We start from the raw sequence: 20,356 nt of genomic DNA, 5'->3' as shown, positions 1-20,356 counted from the left end.
GCTCGCATGTTGACCCAACGACGTTGTCAATTGCGATTGCAGTGGGCACGGGACTATTCGGGATTCGACCGTTTATCAATGGAAACGTGTCGGCTCTTCGCATGAATCACATTTTTGCTACACTAGGTCGATGCTCGTCCACACAAACGTCGTCGTCGAGGTGAACGGCGACTCGAAACGTGCAACGTGCCACGGACGCAGGCTGGTGGGAGCAGTATTATGCTGTGGGAGACATTCTCCTGCGCTCGCATGGGACCTAAATTAGTAATCGACAGCTGCGAACCACCTGCATCCCTTCATGCTTGATGTCTTCCCCGACGGCAATGTCGCCTTTCAGCAACATAATTGGCCGTGTTTCGGAGCCAGAAACTCACGTTGACGTCTCGGCGACCAGATTAACCTTACTAAGTCCTATAGAACCTATCTATCGGGCGTCTCACCGCATACGCAAATCAGCGGCCCGTTATTCACGCGAATTACATGGCCTGTGCGTAGACATCTAATCCACATACCTCACGAATCCTCAACAATCTGTCGGATTCCTGATACGCAGAATCAGTGATGTATTTCGTTCCAGAGACGGACAAACAAGTTATTAAGTAGGTGGTTATGTTCTGGCTCATCAGTGTAAGTTGACGCGTACTGGGGTCACTAAATCATACTCACGCGATGTAGGATAAAAATCACTGCCCTGCATATAGGTCTAGGGTTTCCTCGCTTTTCTTAAATCACACCTTTTTTCCTGTGGTTGAGACGTCATTCCTCATTTTGCTAATATTATCCTGGCAGTTTTGAGTTTACATATGTGTGCAACGGAATATATGTAATTTCTGTTCTCCCATAAGCCGCGCTGTGTGGCCGTGCGGTTTGAGGCACCATGTCAAGGACTGCGCGGGCGCAGTTTGCTCCCTTAGGAATTGGCACACATTTGACACTCTCAAAAGAATGTTTCGAGGACGAGTTTTCATTCCCCACAGACAACACGTTGCTGTCGGTTCTTCGAGTAGCTTTCAGATTAATTCAGCGTACTATTATATTACCGGTACACGAAATACAGCGTTTGTTTTGGAGACTGGGTGGAACAAAGCATATGTTCGTATCGCGCTGGATAGCCGCCCGTCGTTTAGATGCGAGCCAGTATGTTGTTAACGAGCGGACGCTTTCCTACCACGCTGTGTGGATGCCAGTTGCAGTGGAATCCGCCAACAAGTCAGCCAGCGCGCGTGTCAGGCTGTTGCTGAACACTCCCAGGCATCTTCCTGGTCGCAGCGCTGTAGTGTGTCCACTACTTTCCTGCAGCTTCAGGCAGGTGAACGAAAATCATTAAAAATCGGCAGTGCTTTGAGAGTTCACCATTGCGCTGTAGCGGTAGCGTGCACGAGAATATAACCCCCGAAGTAATTACTGGAAGTAGGTGTTTGCATTTGCTAAATCATTTGACTCTACAAGGAGAGGCTACGACGTTTGAATCACGGATTTACTCCGAACTTTGTACTCTTTTTAGTAGTCCATTAGGACGCGATAATGTGTATATAGCAAGGCGTACTTCTTAAACGATTTCGCGAAAATCGCAAGAGAAGTTTTACGCGTCGGTGATGTACCGGTGCGGTGCAACCCTGAGGACGAGATGTCGGCGAATAGAGTAACGCTAATGTGTTTCTTTAAATTTATATTTATTTCATAAATACTGCGTTTGAAAGCTAAAGGTAAGACGTCTGTATTTGCAGGAACTTTTAAGGAATTCACAATCTTATTTGGCCGCTTGTTAACTTTTTATTATCACAACAAATATTATAACTATTGTGTGTATTCTAATAGCATCTTCACGATAAGATATTTCTTGTTTGTTGTCAGTCAGATACGAACAAGTATCAAGCGCTTGATGGAGCTTTTAGCTCGCCTATGGAAATAAAAGTTGCACAATGTTTATTGTAGTAATAAAAATTAGTAAACAGCCAAATAACATTGGGAATAAAATAACAAAGGCACTTGTCTTTTCATCATATTACCTTATGAATGCAATAAGTACGAAATAAAATAAGTGTTGAAAAGGATATAAATAAAAAAAAAACGAACTGGACTTGATCCAGCCATCCACCGATTATGGAGCTTGAGCATTAACCTCATGACCGCCCCCGCCGTCGCAACGCACCGGTCCCTCATTGACGCGTAAAACTTCTCTTGGGATTTTCTTGAAATCGCCTCAGAAGTACGCCTTACTATATACACATTATGTTTTCCTACTGGACTACTAAAAGTGTACGAAGGTTAAAGTAAATCCGCGAGCCGAACGTCGCGGCCTCCCCTTGTTAGTAGGGAGGAGCGAGGTGCAGACCGCGGTTGCGCTAAACTACTTCAACAAAATGTCGCCATGGCCGCAACAAATTTCCTGCTCCGTCCTCGTCCAGTCTGCGATTCCGGTGTCTTCTTCAGCCTTAAATCTCAGTTCAGCCTTCTTGGCTTATCCCGGGATTTCCTTAAACCAGTCCAGACGAGCGCCGTGGCGGATTAACTCAATCCAGTCTTGCACATCTGATTTAATTCTATGTCTCAGTGCGGGATATTAGAGCGTTATGAAGGAAACAGTGTGTCCTAGCTTTACTGTTACCGCGTTCTCAGGAAGTTAACAAACGATGTTATGCTTCAACACCATTCATTATTTTATATACCCAGCCCTCCTTGACATTTCCTGTATCTTGCATCCTATTTTTTTCTTGGACTTGAGGAACTTTCAACTTTACAGTGACTCTGTGTTGTAACCAAATTATTTAGGCTCAGATTTTCGACTAAGGAGCAAAATTGTTAACAGACCTACGTAAAGTATTTTGAAAGGCTTGTAATTTGTTGCAACAATAGAAGTCGGATTGCGGATCATAAGCAACAACAGTAATTCAGCGTGTCACAGCGCTGTGGGTTCTCAAGTTCCCGGCTGAATTGCATTTTTTTTTAACGATACTCATAAACGAATTTAACAAGACAGCAGGAACACACTACGGATTTTATTTCTGACCCGTGGATCGACTTTAGTGTCGAGCTGTTGCTGAAAGTGAATTTCTGATCGAGGTAGCGCAGCGAAATTAAGCTGTTCGGAGGACTATCGGTCCAGTTAAAAGTCCTCAGTAGCGTTTAGACTGAAAGTAGTCTCGCTAAAACGTTCTAATGCAAATCAGCCCTTGTTCCATAATCTTTGACAGATCACGAGGATTGCGTAGCTGAAAATCTCGATCTTGGTAGCACATTAATTTAATTTCCCGCCTTATGCAGACAGTGATACAGTATTAGGCATGAGAGCTGGAGTCGCCAGGCACATCAACGGAAACTATTTGGTATTATGATTCAGCTGCTTAGAGATTTGGTAAGATGGATGACGATAGTTCAGCCCATAAATTGTTCTTAAGAGGTGGTTAGTCGGGTGTTCTTACATATTTTCATACTACCTGCCACTCTTCTCGTAGAAATGGCAGTGTCACCGCATTTCGGATATTGTGACAGTTTATAATAACGAATATAGTCAAATTAAATCAGTTGATGGGCAGAGAATGAAATTAGGAAATGAGAGACCAAAAGTAGTGATGAGTTTCGTTATGTGGGCAGCAAAAGAAGTGACGGTGGCCAAAGTAGGACTGGCGTAATATGCAATGGCAAGAAAGCGATTTCTGGAAAAGAGCAATTCGTTGACATTGTGTATAAATTTAAGTGTTTGGATGTCTTTTCTGTAGATGTTTCTATGGAACGTAGTCTTTTGAAACGTAGACGATCAACACCGCGCCCAAGAAGAGAAAGCTCTTGAAATATGGTGCTGTAGTAGGAGAATGCTCGAGAAAAGATAAGTAGATTGGATAACTAATGAGGAGATGTTGACTAGAATTAGGGGGAAAAGACATTTATGGAAGAACTTGACTAGAAGATGGGAGCCGTTGATAGGACTCATTCTGAAGCAGCAAAGAATCGTCACCTTTGTAATAAGTGTGGGGAACAAAAGCTGTAGAGGGAGTTTTACTGAAGCTCGAAATTTAGCGCGGATTTCAATGCGAGATGCTTTTAATAGGTTAATAACGAAATTCTCTCTCGAAATCTGGCAGTAAATCCAAGAGATTCTGGTCGTGTGTAAAGTACACAAATGGTAAGAGATAATCAGTACCTTAACTACGCATAGCAATTACAGTGACGAAAGTGGAGTTACTAAATACGGTTTCCGAAATTCCATCACCAAAGAAAACAAGTATTCCAGAATTCGAATCGAAAACTGCTACCAACATGAGTAACTTAAAAGTAGGTACCATCGGTGTAGCGAAGGAGCTTAAATCACTTAACAGAGGCAAGGCCTCTGGTCCAGATTACATACCAGTCCGGTTTCTTGCAAAGTATGCTGAAACAGTAGCTCCGTTCTTAGCAGTTACATACAGCCGCTCGCTCACGGAAAGATCCGTGCCTAAAGACCGCAAAGTTGCACAAGTCACACCAGTACTGAAGAAAGGGAGTAGGAGTCGTCTACTGAATTACAGTTCTATATCACTAACGTCAATCTGCAGTAGGATTTTGGAACATATACTGTTTTGAACATTATGACTTACCTTGAAAAAAGCGAACTACTGACGAATAGTCATCAGGGATTCGGAATGTATCGGTCTTGTGAAACACAACTAGCTTTTTATTCACACAGTGTAATGAGTGCTATCGACAGAGGATTTCAATTACATATTTCTAGATTTCCCGAAGGCTACTGATACCGTTTGTCGCAGGTGACTTCTAAATAAATTGCGTGCCTCTGGAGTATCGTCTCAGTTGTGCGAATGGATTTGTGATTTCCTGTCAGAAAGGTCACAGTACTTAGTAACTGACGTAAAATCGTCAAGTAAAACAGAAGCAGTATCTGGCGTACCCCAAGGAAGTTTTGTAGGCCCTTTGCTGTTCCTAATCTATATTAATGATTTGGCAGACAATTTGAGTAGCCGTCTCAGAGTGTTTGCAAATGATGCTGTCATTTGCTGTATCGTAAAGTCATCGGACGATCAAAATCTGTTACAAAATTATTTAGACAATTATCTTTATGGAGTGAAAAAAATGGTTCAAATGGCTCTGAGCACTATGGGACTCAACTGCTGTGGTCATAAGTCCCCTAGAACTTAGAACTACTTAAACCTAACTAACCTAAGGACATCACACACATCCATGCCCGAGGCAGGATTCGAACCTGCGACCGTAGCGGTCGTGCGGTTCCAGACTGTAGCGCCTTTAACCGCTCGGCCACTCCGGCCGGCTTTTATGGAGTGAAAAGTGGCAACTGATTAAATAATGAAAAGTTGGAAGTCATATAGATGAGTACTGAAAAGTCCTCGAAATTTAGGAGACACGATAAATCACACACATCTAAAGACTGTTAGTTTAACTAATTACCCGAGAATTACAATTGCGAATAACTTATATATAATGTTGTGGTGAAAGTGATTGGAAGGCCACGTAAAATATGCAACAGGTTTCCTACAGAGTGTGCCTACGCTGGGCTTGTCCGTCCTCTTCAGGTGTATTCCTGCGCGGCGAGGAATCTGCTCGAAATAAGACAGAAGAGGACAAAAAGAGTTCAAAGAAGGGCAGCTCGTTTTGTATTATCACTAAATAAGGAAGAGAATGTCATGGATATTATAACACGAGTTGATGTGGCAGTGATTAAAACAAAGACGTTTCTCGTTGCGGCGATATCTTTTCTACAAAGTTCTCCTCCGAATGCAAAAAAAATTTGTTTACGCCCACCTACATAGGGGGAAACGATCCATGGTCATAAAATATGAAAAATCAGAGTTTTCACCGAAAGATTTAAATTTTCTTTTCTCCCGCGTGCTTTTCGAGATAGAATGGTAGAAAAAAGCTTGAAGGGTTTTAAATGAACCTTCTGCCAGTCGCTTAACTGTGAACGGACCAGGCGAATAAAGACTGTGAGCAGCTGCACGGAAAGCAACTTTGGAATCTGAAGCAGTGTTTTCAAAACATCCTCAATCCATAAAGCATTAGCAGCTGCAGACGTTTCTGACACACCACTCAGTGTGGCAGAAACATCCTGAACAGTCCCAAGGTCTAAGACAGAAATAGCTGACACCGACATAATGATCTGGCTTAGAAACGAACTGCACAGGAAACATGCGAACGACATCACCCAGGATGATGTCGATTTGGTGACATCGAACAGTTGGCTGACGCACACAGATTTGCTTGAAGGATTTCTGACAGCGGTACAAGATCAGGTGACTGTGACGAGGAACTATGTCCAGAAAGAACAAGTGTGTGCAAAGAGTGTGTCCCGATAGTTGCAGGAAGAGTGGCGACCTAAACGAGGTTACACTTAGGTGTAAAATCTTGGCACGACGGGTTATTTAAAAGGCATGTTGAGACAACCAAAATAATCGATGAGAAATTGGGACAGCAGTATCAGTTACTGAAAGACTATCCTCGATACTATAGGTTCGATCCTATCATTGTAGTAGAAAACTAAATTTACAAAATTTAATGTGACTGTAGCGTAGTACGCGACAAAATGACGTGTTATGATCGACCTGGTACAACACTGATAAGTGTGTTCGTACATCGATGTATCCATCATCCGTAATTTGCAAACCACCTGAAAAGAGAAGATGGTCGAACACAGGGCTGAGAAACGCCATGTGGCCACGAAGCTCGCTTCATATCGTCTCTGTGATGATATCGGACACCGAGTTTGCCCCAAAACGAACCGTAAGGCCCTACAGGATCTAAAACTACATCTTTCGCTCTGTTTAACAACTGCAGAACGCGATTGTAGTAAAAATCTGCAGAACACGTCTTCGGATTCTTGGAGAACATAGTTAACGTAGTGATAATTTGTTATTTGAACCGTTAGCATTATAATAAAATCTTGTCAGAATGAGTGAAACGATAAGTAGTGTAAGGGGCAGTCAAATGAAAATGAGTCAGGCTATATATCGAACACGCCGCGGACGTTGGTAACGCAGGTAAGTCTTTGTACAGAACTGCCCTCTGTTGGGAATGAAGAGAACTTAGCGCTAACTTTCACAGCTGTGCCATTTATTAAACGTGCTCGACGTGAGGTTAGCGAGTCGTGTGTTCGTCCGACTTCACTATGGAGCCCGAGAAAGAGAAGCAGCGAGGTTTAGTGCTGGTTTGATTGGGGGAGGAAAGCAAAATTGACGCCCGTATGTCTGCTGTGTGTGGCGAGCTCAGTATGTCACGTGCGCGTGTGCTTGCGTGGAATAAACGACTTCGAGAAGGTCGGTGTCATTGAAACACAGCAGTTGGTCAGGACATATGGCTCCTGTTGGGCATCGGTCACGCTGCTGCGCAGGACATCACGACAGGACATAGGAAGTTCGGGAAAATTGGCTTCCTCACAACCTGGCGGAGGAGTAGAAATGGAACAGAATGTCGACATCACCGCAGCACCTGGAACGGTATCACGATGAATAATATCGTTTCCTGTCCAGCGTTCTCGCGGGAAATGGAACATGGTGTCATCATTTTAAGCCGGAGAAAAAGTGTCATAACCAACAGTGGAAGCACATGGAATCACCCCCCACCGAAAAAATCGAAATCCGTGCACACCAGCTCCGGAAAAGTCACGATGACCTTTTTCTTTCACTACAAGGGCCCACTGCTCATGGACTTCATGGAATGCGGCGACAAAATTAACGCACAGCGATACGTGGACACTTTCCAAACACTGAAGCGCGCCATCTAGTCCAAACGTCTAGGAATGTTAATGGACGGCATCATCCGGTTACAGGATAATTCCCGCCCTCGTGTTGCCAATGTTGTTTTGAGTACGCGGCTGAAGTTTCGCTGGAAGTCCCTACACATCCTCCGCAGTGTCTCGATTTCTCCTTAGGCGACTTTCAAATTTTTGGAGCCCTGAAAAACTACGTTTGTGGCCGTCGATTTACTTCGGGCGAATGGGTGAACGCTTGGGTATAATGATGGTGCCACAGACAACCGCAAACATTTTTGCGTGAAGGCATTGACCGTCTTCTCAGACAGTAGGATGGATGTATTAACGGTTGTGGTGATTACTTTTCAAGTAATGAACAATTTTTTTTCCCATCTGTCTCGTTCTTATTTGACCTCCCCATGTAAAATGGCGTATTTATTCTGTCAGGTCCAGAAGTTTAGCTTTGAATGGATTCAGTTTCTTTGCATGTGATACGCAGTAAGCACATTTTCGAAGGTCCCAGTTCAAACCGAGTCACGCCACTGATAATGTAGCGTAGTCAGCTAAGCGATGCACTTCTACAGCATTTACGCTGACGCAAATCCTTGCGTAATGTGAGCCGCATTACTGTGTGTGCCGTCGTGTATTGACGAATTCCCACCGATGTGTGAATGACTTCTTCGTGGATGATTCAATGCCCTCAGAGCGGTATATTTGCATGTACGGACATAATTTTGAGAGGTCAGAACGCCGGTATGCAATGATGGCGCACAGGAAAAACATCGTTAGACTAATGTGCGAGAAATGACGTTCCAGCATCAGTCGTGTCCTGTCTGAAGCGGACTGCGGGCTGGAAAGTGTCCCATCGATTCGTTACATATGGACGTAAGTCAGAATCTCGTTACGAGAAATAGCTAAAGTTGTGTTTTAGCTGTTCAGTGGAAACATTTGACATAGTGCCGTTTGCTCTTCGACTAGAAATATTGGGTGACATATAAAAGCGGTAATGAAAAGAGTATTGTTGTTGCTGTAGTCTTCAGTCCGAAGATTTGGTTTGCTACAGCTGGCGCGCTAGGCTATCGCGTGCAAGCCTTGCATCTCTGCGTAGCTACTGCACTAGGCCTGCTTACGACAGTCAAGTGTTGGTTCCCCTTTACTATGTTTACCTCCTACACTTCCCTCCATAATGAAACTAACGGTTCCTTGTTGCCGCAGAATGTGTCTATCAACCGATTACTTCTGTTAATCAGGTCGTGCCATAATTTTTACCCCAAATTCGATTCAGTGCAACCTCATTAGTTAATTTACGTACCCATCTAATCTTCATCATTCTTCCACAGTACCACATTTCAAAAGCATCTATTCTCTACTTGTGGGAACTGTTCGTCGTCCATGTTTCACTTTCCTAGAAGAGTACAGCGCAGACAAATACCTTCAAAAGAGCCTTCCTAACATTTAAATTTACGTTTGATGTTAACAAATTTCTCTTTTTCAGTAATTCTTGTCTTGCAGATTCCCGTCTGCATTTTGTATCCTACTTCGCCCACTGGCTTTCATTTTTGGGCGGTTATCACGAAACCTACTTCTTTTAGGGTCCCATTTCCTAGACTAATTCCCTCACCATCGCCTGATTTAATTTAGCTGCGATCCATTACTCTTGTTGTGCTTTTGCTGATGTTGTGAAGAGCATTGCTAATAAAATGCAATATTACGTGTGAAATGTGTGTGAAATCTTATGGGACTGCTAAGGTCATCAGTCCCTAAGCTTACGCACTACTTAATCTAAATTATCCTAAGGACAAACACACATACCCATGCCCGAGGGGCAATATTACGAAGGAAAATATTTTTTTAGATAACTGAGAGGAGACAGGGACTCACCTTAGAGCATCAAGCGGTATCTGCTTACGTCTCGTTAATTGGTGGAGGTTTTTAAGTCTCAAAGTTTGATATGTATCGTGAAATATAGCGTGGCGTATCGTCCAGTTCGTCCACTAAGACAGCCTGACAAGCCTTGTAATGATTGTTGATGAATATGGCAAGCGCCCACAAAGGCCTCTCAAAAGCTTTCATTTTGTCCCTGTAATTAGTTTCCGTCAGCACTTTTCCATTTTCAGATGGCTAGAATTACATTTCTTAAGTAGTTCATGTCTTTAGCGACATGTCAGCTGTTACTTAGATGCGCTACAGTATTATACCTTTTAATTCTTCGTATAGCTGTGTGACAGTTCGCACGAAGTTTTTCATTACGCTACGTCGCTCCGATTACATTGGTTTCCCTGTGGGCAAGGCGTTACTACGAAAAAAAATTGGTAAACAAACAAGAGGCAAAGGTGTGTACACCTCGCTTTCTTTGGGCGAATCTTGCACGAGGCTTTGACTAGAATATTTCGTTCAGACAAGACTCGAAGTTCATGTGTTCAACATCATGGAGTAGAATAAATGCCATCATTCCTCTTTATACCTTACATTTTTCTATGCGTACCATTTAGAGCTTTTTTTAATCATTTATGATTTTGAAGAAGGTGGGTGTAGGACAACGAACTACTGACTTCGGTGATTTCTGTTTTATGGAGTCTGGAAACGCGCGACCGCTACGGTCGCAGGTTCGAATCCTGCCTCGGATATGGGAGTGTGTGATGTCCTTAGGTTAGTTAGGTTTAAGTAGTTCTAAGTTCTAGGGGACTGATGACCTCAGCAGTTAAGTCCTATAGTGCTCAGAGCCATTTTGTTTTATGGACATTAGGCTGTGGTCCAAAGCATATTTCTTCGTCTTATGTTTCCTCTCCTGACGCTGGAGTCGTCCTTGAAGGTTATAGAGACGTAGTTTGCTACTTCTCAAATTTTTAAAGCAGCACACCATGCCATGCTGTTTATACAGAAACACTGCAGGTATTTATATCCCAATATATTTTTGTTTGCTCCTTGTGACTGATGTTCATATTTGATAGCGACGCTTTAATTTTGAATGACCTTCCCAGAGTCAAACAGGCAGTGTGGGACAAAAAAGTAGCGACTGAAAGTGATATATATCTCCGCTGTTCTATCACAAATGTAACGACTTTGGTACGCAGCATCACGATTCGGCCGTTTGCACAGACTACAATGTTTTCTGTCCAGCGTCATTTAGCAACTGTTTTTGGTAGCCATTTATTACACACAGTACCAAAGATAGCATTTGATTAATATTCAGTTTTTATTTATCATTACTATTCCGAGAACGACATAGTTTCAAAAACAGAATTATGGCGTAAAACGTTTGTTAGGTGTGTCTCTCCTGCGAGAATATCGGAATACCAGTTTTCAGAAGAGAAGACGTCGACCTTTATACTGTTTGTGTAAATTTCTAGAAACAAAGTCTGTTTCTCTAATTTCCGCTACAAAACTTGAATCTTTTAATGAGAGTCGCTGGTTTGTAGTTGTATCGTACATTAACCGGGAGACAATTTTAAAACCTGAACTGGAACAGTAGTAGTATTATTGAAAAGGTCCGTGAAAACAAGAGATTTGCTAGCTGTGATATTTCCTCAAAGATAAATTTGCAATTAAATCTGCACAGATTTCTATATATGGCGACGCCGGTGCGCGTTGCGCCCTATACGCGGCTGCGAGGGACCTTCAGACCCGGAAGTCGCGTCATAGAAATCAGCTGTCCGCTTGCTGTGCTCTGTCGTCCCGAGACTGTGCGGGTCGCCGCTAGGTAGCAGCACTCACTCCCGGATGCGATTGCGGCGCTGTGATTGGCCGCTGGGGCAGGGCGCGTGCGCACGGATGCGGCCTCGGGAGAGTCGGCGTGTCAGTCACACATTGACTCCGGAGTGCGAGGGACAGAAACAGCAGAAGTAGCGGGTGTGCGACAGCGTCCCTACTCGCGAAGTGTGCGCGATACTTTCTCGCTCTTGCAGGTGCTACACCGATGACATTCTTCACCCTTGCGGAGGCGCCAGCATAGAACAAGACGACGTACAAGGGAGATATGCTGGAGATTTGGACCAACCATTCCAGTGTGAGTTGAGTTTCGAAGAAACAGCTGATCATTTTTGTGCTGATTGCGAGTGCAGCATTTTCTGTGCTTCAATGCGATCTTTTCTTCTGACGCCCTGAATTTTTAGGCAAAAGATGAAAGTGAAGTGGGTGCATACGTTTTTCACGTTTGAAGCAGCGATTTAGTGGAAGTATTACAATCATAATACATTTGCCAATGGTACTTCACGTAAAATTAATTCTACAGGAAAATAGGAAGTCAGTTAACCATGATTTTTAAAGAAAGTTATTCGCGTGATTTGTTATTACCGCGACTGCTATGCTGGATATTAACAATGTGCAACCACGCCCATCACAAGTCATCGCCATACATTTGTGTGCTGTAGCAGCCGAAGGTCAATTTTAAAATGTGGGCAGGGCATCCGTCAAGTTCGCCTTGTGACGAGCAAGAAGTTATACATCTCTCTTCGTCAGTGAAACTAAGAGGGAAGAATAATTTGCTCTGAAATACATTGCTGATACGGCGTGTAGGCAATAAAGGGGCAATTTTAGCTGTCTGTCAGTCATTTTACACAGGTTGTAACTGTCGAATCCAGTGATCTTCCCTTCTTAACTGGGATAACTATTATGGGCATTAGGGATGTTCTGGTGTACTACTCCCTTGAATCGCAGTGTGATATTCTTTTCGAAAGTTTCACGAGTCTTTCTCTTGAGCGCATGTTTTATTGGGATATACAGCTAATGTACTGTATTACAGAACTGATTGTTCTTTTTGTAGCCCGCTTATAATTTTAACTATAGATTTAACTGCTAAAATAATGGCAAAGATAAATTAATTCATGTTAGTTGTATGTAAGGTTATGGATGCTGATTATTTAAAATAACTCCCATTGTTGGTTTTAGCCATCAAATTACATTTTTCGTAACTAGGCAACAGGTGCGCTTGAGAATACAACCATTTAAAACTCATCATTTTCAGCTTGCAACTGTAATGTTATTGAAATCCAGTGATACGCGGAATAATAATCTTTTTCCGTATTGCTGTGTACTGAGAAAACGTCGAAAACGGTCGTAGCAAAATAATTTGAATAATGCTAGCAGCTATAAATGGAAAATTTCTTTTAAAATATTTATCATGGCTGCAGATCCATTACATGAAGAAATGCTAGTAATTCTTTTCTGTACTGTATGATTTTATTATGTCTTGTGCTTTATTATGTGATTCTTTCCTTCATTGGCGTTGTTACACAATTTTCAGGTCCTTCACAGAATGCATGGGTAAGTTTGTATCAGAACACATCACTCCATTGTAAACATAATTAGGCACCGATATAATCGTGCGAAAATCAAACAGCGACAGATAAGAAGACAGATTTGTATTCTGCAACTGTGCTGCAATCATGATTGTCGAGGCACGCGGACTAATATCTGTTCCTGTGTTTTCTCTAACGTGAATATAGTTTTGCGAATGAATGCCGGAGAGAACCAAACAGACAATGTTACCACAGAAAATTCCTTTTTTTTAAACAAAAATTTCTGGTTAATCTAGTGGTATCAATTTTGTAAGAATATGCGGTAAACAGATACCGCAGTTTTGCCAACGAGATCCTCTTGAAGCCTAAGCAAATGCTTCAAAATTTGTCATGAAAGTCGTTTTTATCCAACCGTGAAGTGCCACATTCAGACACACCTCCTGCTGACTGGATTTTATTGTTCCGCCACGTTAGGCGCGTGGTCTGGGTTGACACATATTTGGCTGAGGCACCCTCGTGTCGGAGGCGCGCGGCTGGGAGCTATTAATACCTGGGACCGGCTGCGTGGCGCGCCGTAGCGTATCGTACCGTATCCTGTTGCTCGCAGGCCGGGCACGGGAAGAGAGAGACCCGGATCTCGGTGGCACCTGCGCTGCAAGCTGCCAGGCCTGCTGCAGAAAAAAAAAATTGCCTCGCGTCTGCTCGTCCGTGCCCTGCCTTTGTTCCGCACAGCGCCGTGGGACCCGTTCGGCGCTTCCTTGCGTTTGCGGGTACGCAGATCACGTCCTTCCGGAACTACGAAATTGAGCAGCTATGGCTAGGCGCGCTGTAATACAGTGTGCCGCCGCCCGGTGCGGAATTGCGGACGGCCTCCCCGACAGCGTATACGAATCGTTTTGCCTCTACCATTTTGTTCACACAGCTCTCATACCTGCCTCAGAGCAGCAGCTCAGTGGTATGAGAGTTTTTGCGTTGACACTGCTCTCTGATGAGGCCCGCCCCCCTTTTTTGTCTATCGGTCTTGGAAGCGAGATTATGCCTTCAATAGAGATTATGCTCGCTTGACGTCATTTTTCCGTGTCCGAATACTTCTGAAATTGAAGACGTATAATCCCTTAGTCATATGGCCACTATGGGATAGATTTATAATTGCTGCATGTATTTATTATTAGACTATGAAACTACTGGCTACTGTACACCTTCCTATTTTTCGGCAATTGTCTTATTGTAATACTGCACATTTCAAAAGACACCGAAGTTGGGCGCGTAATAATAATAATAATAATAATAATAACACACAACAAACCTGACATCATACCCACCAATAAAAAGAAGAAATTAACACAACTAATCGAAATATCCATACCCAATACAACAAATATACAGAAGAAAACAGGAGAAAAAATTGAAAAATACATCCAACTGGCTGAGGAAGTCAAGGACATGTGGCACCAGGATAAAGTTGACATTATACCATTATACTATCAACTACAGGAGTCATATCACACAAAATCCACCAGTACATCATCGCAATACAGCTACATCCAAACGTATATATACAACTACAGAAATCTGTAATTGTTGATACATGTTCAGTTACCCGAAAGTTCCTAAATGCAATGTAACATATACCGTACAGTTAAAAGGAAGTCACGCTTGATCAAGGTCCGCGTCACTTTCCATTTTTAACCAGACATAACGTCTGGGAAAGGAAAGAAATAATAATAATAATAAACCCTTGTGCCCGGAAGGCGGTACACTTCAGTTGGGAAAAATATTAAAGGATGAGATTGGGGATGAGCTAAAAGTTAGAGAGATCGATTTAGGTATAGTTAGGCGTATACTTAGATATGCAATGTGATTCTTATAAATGTAAACAGTTTATAATGGCGTAAAAAGTCAAAACTAGTTCTGGGATGAAGAGGTCTAAGTAAATACGACCAGGTTGAAAAATGCTGCCTCCATTTGTTACTTTTTGCTATTGTTGTAGCATTGTTATGGAGTGCAAACTGATAAGGGCGAACATTTTCGTCAACACAGGTGGAACTCCTCAGGGACGTCTGCATTTTGGTTAAAAGAACCTAGTTTGTACAGCATCTTCCTATCGACGGATATGAGTAGGCCTAATATGTTAAAATTTTATTTCTTTAGTTCCTAACAAATAGTTGGTAATACGCGTTGCAAAGATAAAAAGGCATTTACTTCCTGTTCGCATTAAAAATATAAAGCGGCTGTGGAACCAAATGTTCGTTTGACCACCCATTGCTTCACAGGATTATGTCTGTTGGAGGTGGTGTCCCCTTGCCTATTTGTATGTTCAATTGAGTGAATTGCCAAAATGTTTGAGTTGTACAGGGTGGCGCAGAGAAACGGGAAATTTCGAAATAACGTCATTTCCAAGAAAAAATTCTTAAAACTAGTAATTTATTAACGAAAGTGAATGTATTCAGTATGCCATTATTCAGTATGTCTTTACAATCAAAATGTCCAAAAGTGTCTCTTTACTTTTTAAAGATGACGTCGGAAAGATGTGCTCCCATTCGGCGTTCACACTCCAACAGCCTGTTATGAAAACTCTGGAATGCGCGGTGTAGCAAATCTTGGGGAATGGCAGTGATTTCGTTTTCAATGTTCTCCTTCAGTTCATGGATTGTTACAGGACGTGTACGGTGCACCTTGCCTTTAAGATATCCCCACAGGAAGATGTCGCACACACTAAGATCAGGGAATCTCGCAGGCCATGCAATGTCACCGTTACGTGAAATAATGCGTCTTCCAAACAATTGACGAACTGCTGCCATCGATTGTCGAGCAGTGTGTGACGTGGCTCCGTCCTGCTGAAACCACATGTTTTCGACGTTAAGATTAAGTTCGTACAGTCTCGGTGTAAAGAATGTTTGAAGCATTTCAACATATCGAGCGGATGTTACTGTCACTGCACTACCATCCTCACGTTCAAAAAAATAAGGGCCGATAACGCCATGACATGATACAGCACACCATATTGTGACCTTGGCGCAATGTAGTGGTCGCTGGAGAAACTCACAAGGATTGTCCTGTGCCTAATAACGAAAGTTCTGTTTGTTCACGAATCCGTTCAGGTGGAAATGGGCTTCGTCTGATATCCATAAGTTACCAAGGAAATTCGCGTCCTCGTTGATTTTAGCCAATATCTGGCTACTAAACTCCATACGTGACGCTGGGCGTCGTTCATGTAAGTGTTGCACAATCTGCAACTTATAGGGATGGAAGTCTAATTCGTGCAGTATTCTTTGTAAGCTTCGTCGCTTAATCCCTAGCGAAGATGCATGATGTCGAACGGAGCGGCGAGAACTTCTCTCGATTGCAGCTTTAGCAGCTGCAATGTTCTCTGGGGTACGTGCCGTTTCTTTTTCAAGGCAGATCCTGTTTCTTCAAAATTACGCACCCACGTTGTAATCGCATGCGCAGATGGGACACGTCCATGACGTTCAACCTGGGAATGCTATCGAAATGTTCTCTGCGCGGCAGTCGCACTATCACCATTTTTGTAAAACGCTCTCACAGCTACTGCACGTTCCGCACCAGTCCAATTCTCCATGATTAGTAAATGGCAATGCGTTCACATCAATTGTGCAAAGTTTCGAACATCTGCCGGCGCTACAGTGCTGCCAACTGTAACGTTCAAAATTTCCCGTTCCCCTGCGCCACCCTGTATAAAGGTTCAGCCTCCCAAAATAGTTTGTCATCAGTTTCCTTACTGGTTAGACGCCGCCCGCCACTCCTCTTGTGGTAAACTCTTCAGCTCAGAGCAGCACTTCAGTCCAACGTCCACTATTATTTGTTCGATGTATTGGAGTCTCTGTCTTCCCCTACACTTTTTTCACTCTGAAGCTTCCTCTATTAGCTTGAAAGTTATTCCCTGATGTCTTAACACATGTCCTATCATTCTGTCCCCTCTTTCTTGTCAGTGTTTCCATGTTTCTTACTTCACAGATTCTGCGGCGTACCTACTCATTCCTTGCGTTAGCCCAGAATATATCGTACAGAAATAACCATAACGACGAGACTTAGCAAAACTATTTAATTTGCTACAACAAACAGAAGTCCTTATTAAAACGATAGCCATTAAACGTCCTGCTGTTTGTCGTTTACAACGGAGAATATATCGGTTAAATTAGATAAATACCGCGCTGTTGAATTCTAGTTGGTTTTCGCTAGCAGTGGGCTTTTCAGTCACATTCGCTTTCGATACCCTCGTGTTTTCGTAACCGCGAGTATAGTTTCGTCGGCAGATTTCCAACTCTCACCGGTGATGTACGAGCTGTGGAAACGCCGGTTTGCTAACAGTGGAAAACAGTTTCCTGGTGAACTCATTCGTAAGAAAGAGAGAGCATATGCGCTGCTCCCGCCGGAACGGAGTCTGCTATTTAAGTGGGGGCGACGTCATGGAAGTTCTCCACATTTTGCTCGAAGTAATCCATGTGAGTTGTCGCATCTGTCGCACTCCTCTATTTGGCGTCACTAACCATATTTTAAAGAAAGGGATTGAGTTCCTTAACTCGTCATAGGCACAATCTTTGCACCAGTAATGGAGTTTGTTGTTGTGATCTTCAGTGTGAAGACTTGTTTGATGCAGGTCTGCATTTTAGTTTATCCTCTGCAGATCTCTTAAACTCTGATAACGAATGCAAACTGCAGCCTACATCCATATGAACCTTCTTACTGTATTTCTCTCTTGGTCTACCCCCCCCCTCCCCCCAAAAAAATCACACACTTCCCTCCAGCACCAAATTGTCATTTCCCTGATGTCGCAGAATGAACTTTAACTTTATTAATGAAAGGATGGCGAAGTGCCTTGGCCATAACCGTCGGTAATGCAGATCAGATAGGTACTGAATATAATTTGGAAGAAAAATGTCTTTATGGCACAACTTGACTGAATGTAGGATTCGGTTGATAAGATGCGTCCTAGAGTGTGAAGTAATCGTAAATTTGATAATGGCAGGTAGAGTGCGATTGGGAGCGTTGGGGAAGGTATAATTGATGGAGAAGGGTAGATGGGTTGACTACAGAAAGCAGGTATACACAGATGTAGGTTACAGGATATACTCGGAGACTGAAGAGGCTTAGAATAACGTGGAGAGCAGCATCTTACTTCTCTTGCGACTGAAGACAACACCAGTGTACTCTCAGAATCAAGGGTAGAACAGTACGGTTGATAGCTCTTCATGAATAATGTTAATCACTGGGGTTGCTCAGCTCATGTAAATGTCGCTGCACTACTTCAGAGGCTTCCCGTTGTGGTCTGTGCATATCTGACGCTTGCCTGTATCTGAGCTGACGTTGGTTCCGTAGTTCACCAGAACACAGTGGTCGGTCTTACAGTGTCGCAACAAGTGGTACCGCTATCATTGGTGTTCTCTCTTTCAGCCTTGTCGAATACCGCTCGTCCAGATACGCTATAACGCATTTCTCAGCACCACTTCGTGTAAATGCTGCTGTGAATTTCACTACAGCTAGGCAATTAACGCGCACCCGCAAAATTTCTGTCGCGCTTTGCAGCACAAACAAACATTATTTATTTGCGTAACATACATAAATTTCCTAATTTACCACATGAACAGAGAGAGCGCGCCTTTCGGCAGCAGTTTGACAGCGGTCGAAGGGCTCGAGACGCTTTTCTAACAACTTCCTGTGAGTTTAAAACAATCATGAAAATCCCATCAGAAATGGAGACTTTGGTTCACCGGAGCAGAAGGAAGAGACGGCCAGTGACTGTTGATGCTGAAAAAAGTGGAAGTCACTGCCTCTTCCTCTTCATTGAGGCGCACATGTACTGGCCAGATCGTTAACATCTCTGAAATGACCCGGTCTAGACGAGGTGAAATCCACAGGGCATATTCCAGTTAGTAACTTCCTCCGTATTCGCTGTCGTGTAAATAATCGATGAATGCCTCGAAAATTTGCGTCATGTATACGTTCTGACAACTAAACTTAACTGTAAGAGCAAACGCCCATAATAGTCACCGTACGTCTTGAGCTTTTCGCTCACAGAGTACGGAGTGACAATGTGTGGACATTCATGCGTTCATTGTGTACCTCGTATCTAATCATTGTTGTACAGGGTGTCCCAGGAGGGATGGTCAATATTCGGGCATTCGACGAAAAAAGTCTACTAAGTATTGGCGTAAAAATACATAGCTTAAGAGCGATGAGCACTTCTTCATTAGAAGGCGTATGTTTCACAGTAGCACAGACGAACAAGGGCCCGTAGCTCTTGAGGCATGCACTTCAGAGCCCATGTTTACTGGTCATTTTTTTCTTATTTTGGTCCAAACTACCAACTCCCTAAATAAGAAAAGCAGCTTGCAGTAGAAAAGGTTTCGTAGTATGGAAGATGTAGTGCTTGTAGCTCTTAAGGTAGGCAGAGCCCTTGTTTCGAGTCTTCCTTTGTTTCGAATGATCGTTCCTGCCTTATCCTTGTATATCCTACTGGGGCATCCTGTACGTTGCAAAAAGTGTGATGGATTGTTAAACCCCATTTGGGCACTGTAGCTAGTTTTTAACCGAGGCAGTAGGCACATAGACGCAAATCCGTGCCTATTGGTAGGCTTAAAAGCGAGATACGTCGCTCAGATGCAAGCTCGACAATCGCTCTCCCTGAGACTGTTTTTTACGTTCCCATCTCGCTTTCAAGCAGTGGCAAGCGAAGAATCTGAACGCAGCTCTGCTACGGCGTGCCTGCTATTTGTCCACTTGCTGTTTCCCTCTCCTGTCCTAACTCCAAGACAGCCTTGAGTAACTAGCCTTCTGTCGAATGGCGCATTTGCTCAAGAACGCTTTACGCAGCTATATTCTTTGACAATTTTTTTATGGATTATTGTGAGGGAAGAGAGATTTTAGGAGTGTGTAGTGCGATGTACACCTCACTGTTCGATATTACAGCCTCAGCCATCGAGGACATGGGCTCTCGTTATCCCTGTGCGTCAGTCGTAACGTATACTAAGTGCTGCTTAGAGCCGTCTTCTCGCGGAGCGTGAAAACACAGTTGTACGAGGAGCTGGTGACGTCACAGCGTGGAATACCACGTCTCACTACACCCCGTAGCGTGAAATAAAGGATCTTGCGTATCAGAGCTTTTGTATCGTGGAGGGGAACGTGACCACTGAGATGCGACATCGTTCTTATGGTGTATGTGGCCCTTTCAAGCCATGAGCAACTTGATCTGTTGAAGTTTTCGCTTCGATTTGTTGTAGTTAAGTAACAGGAAAGTACATACTGGTTTGTAAAAGCTGTCTATATTTGATGTTTTCAGTGTCATAACACGTGTGCTACGAAGGTATACCTTTGAGTGCTACGGCACGATGATACGTTAGAAACGCGTCTTTTTGGTACCACTTAAATGTTAAATGTCCAGATAATGAGATTTATAGATACTTTTTAG

General features: G+C 43.2%; 1 protein-coding gene across 3 annotated transcripts in view; it reads left to right on the top strand.

The window, feature by feature from the left end:
• The window catches only part of LOC124595156 (probable ribonuclease ZC3H12D), a 580,746-nt gene that overhangs the window by 505,688 nt on the left and 54,702 nt on the right, over window positions 1-20,356 (top strand). Inside the window, exon 1 of one of the 3 annotated variants that reach the window (XM_047133760.1) lies at window positions 11,503-11,699. The exons of the other annotated variants lie outside the window; for them this stretch is intronic. Within the exon in view, the coding sequence (XP_046989716.1) occupies window positions 11,670-11,699 (30 nt within the window). The 5' untranslated portion in view covers window positions 11,503-11,669. Of the gene's footprint in view, window positions 1-11,502; window positions 11,700-20,356 lie in introns of those variants that run through there. 3 annotated transcript variants of the gene reach the window in all.

The sequence above is a fragment of the Schistocerca americana genome, chromosome 2, assembly GCF_021461395.2.
Source record: "Schistocerca americana isolate TAMUIC-IGC-003095 chromosome 2, iqSchAmer2.1, whole genome shotgun sequence".
Lineage (NCBI taxonomy): Eukaryota > Metazoa > Arthropoda > Insecta > Orthoptera > Acrididae > Schistocerca > Schistocerca americana.
This window is presented reverse-complemented; position numbering and strand designations above follow the sequence as displayed.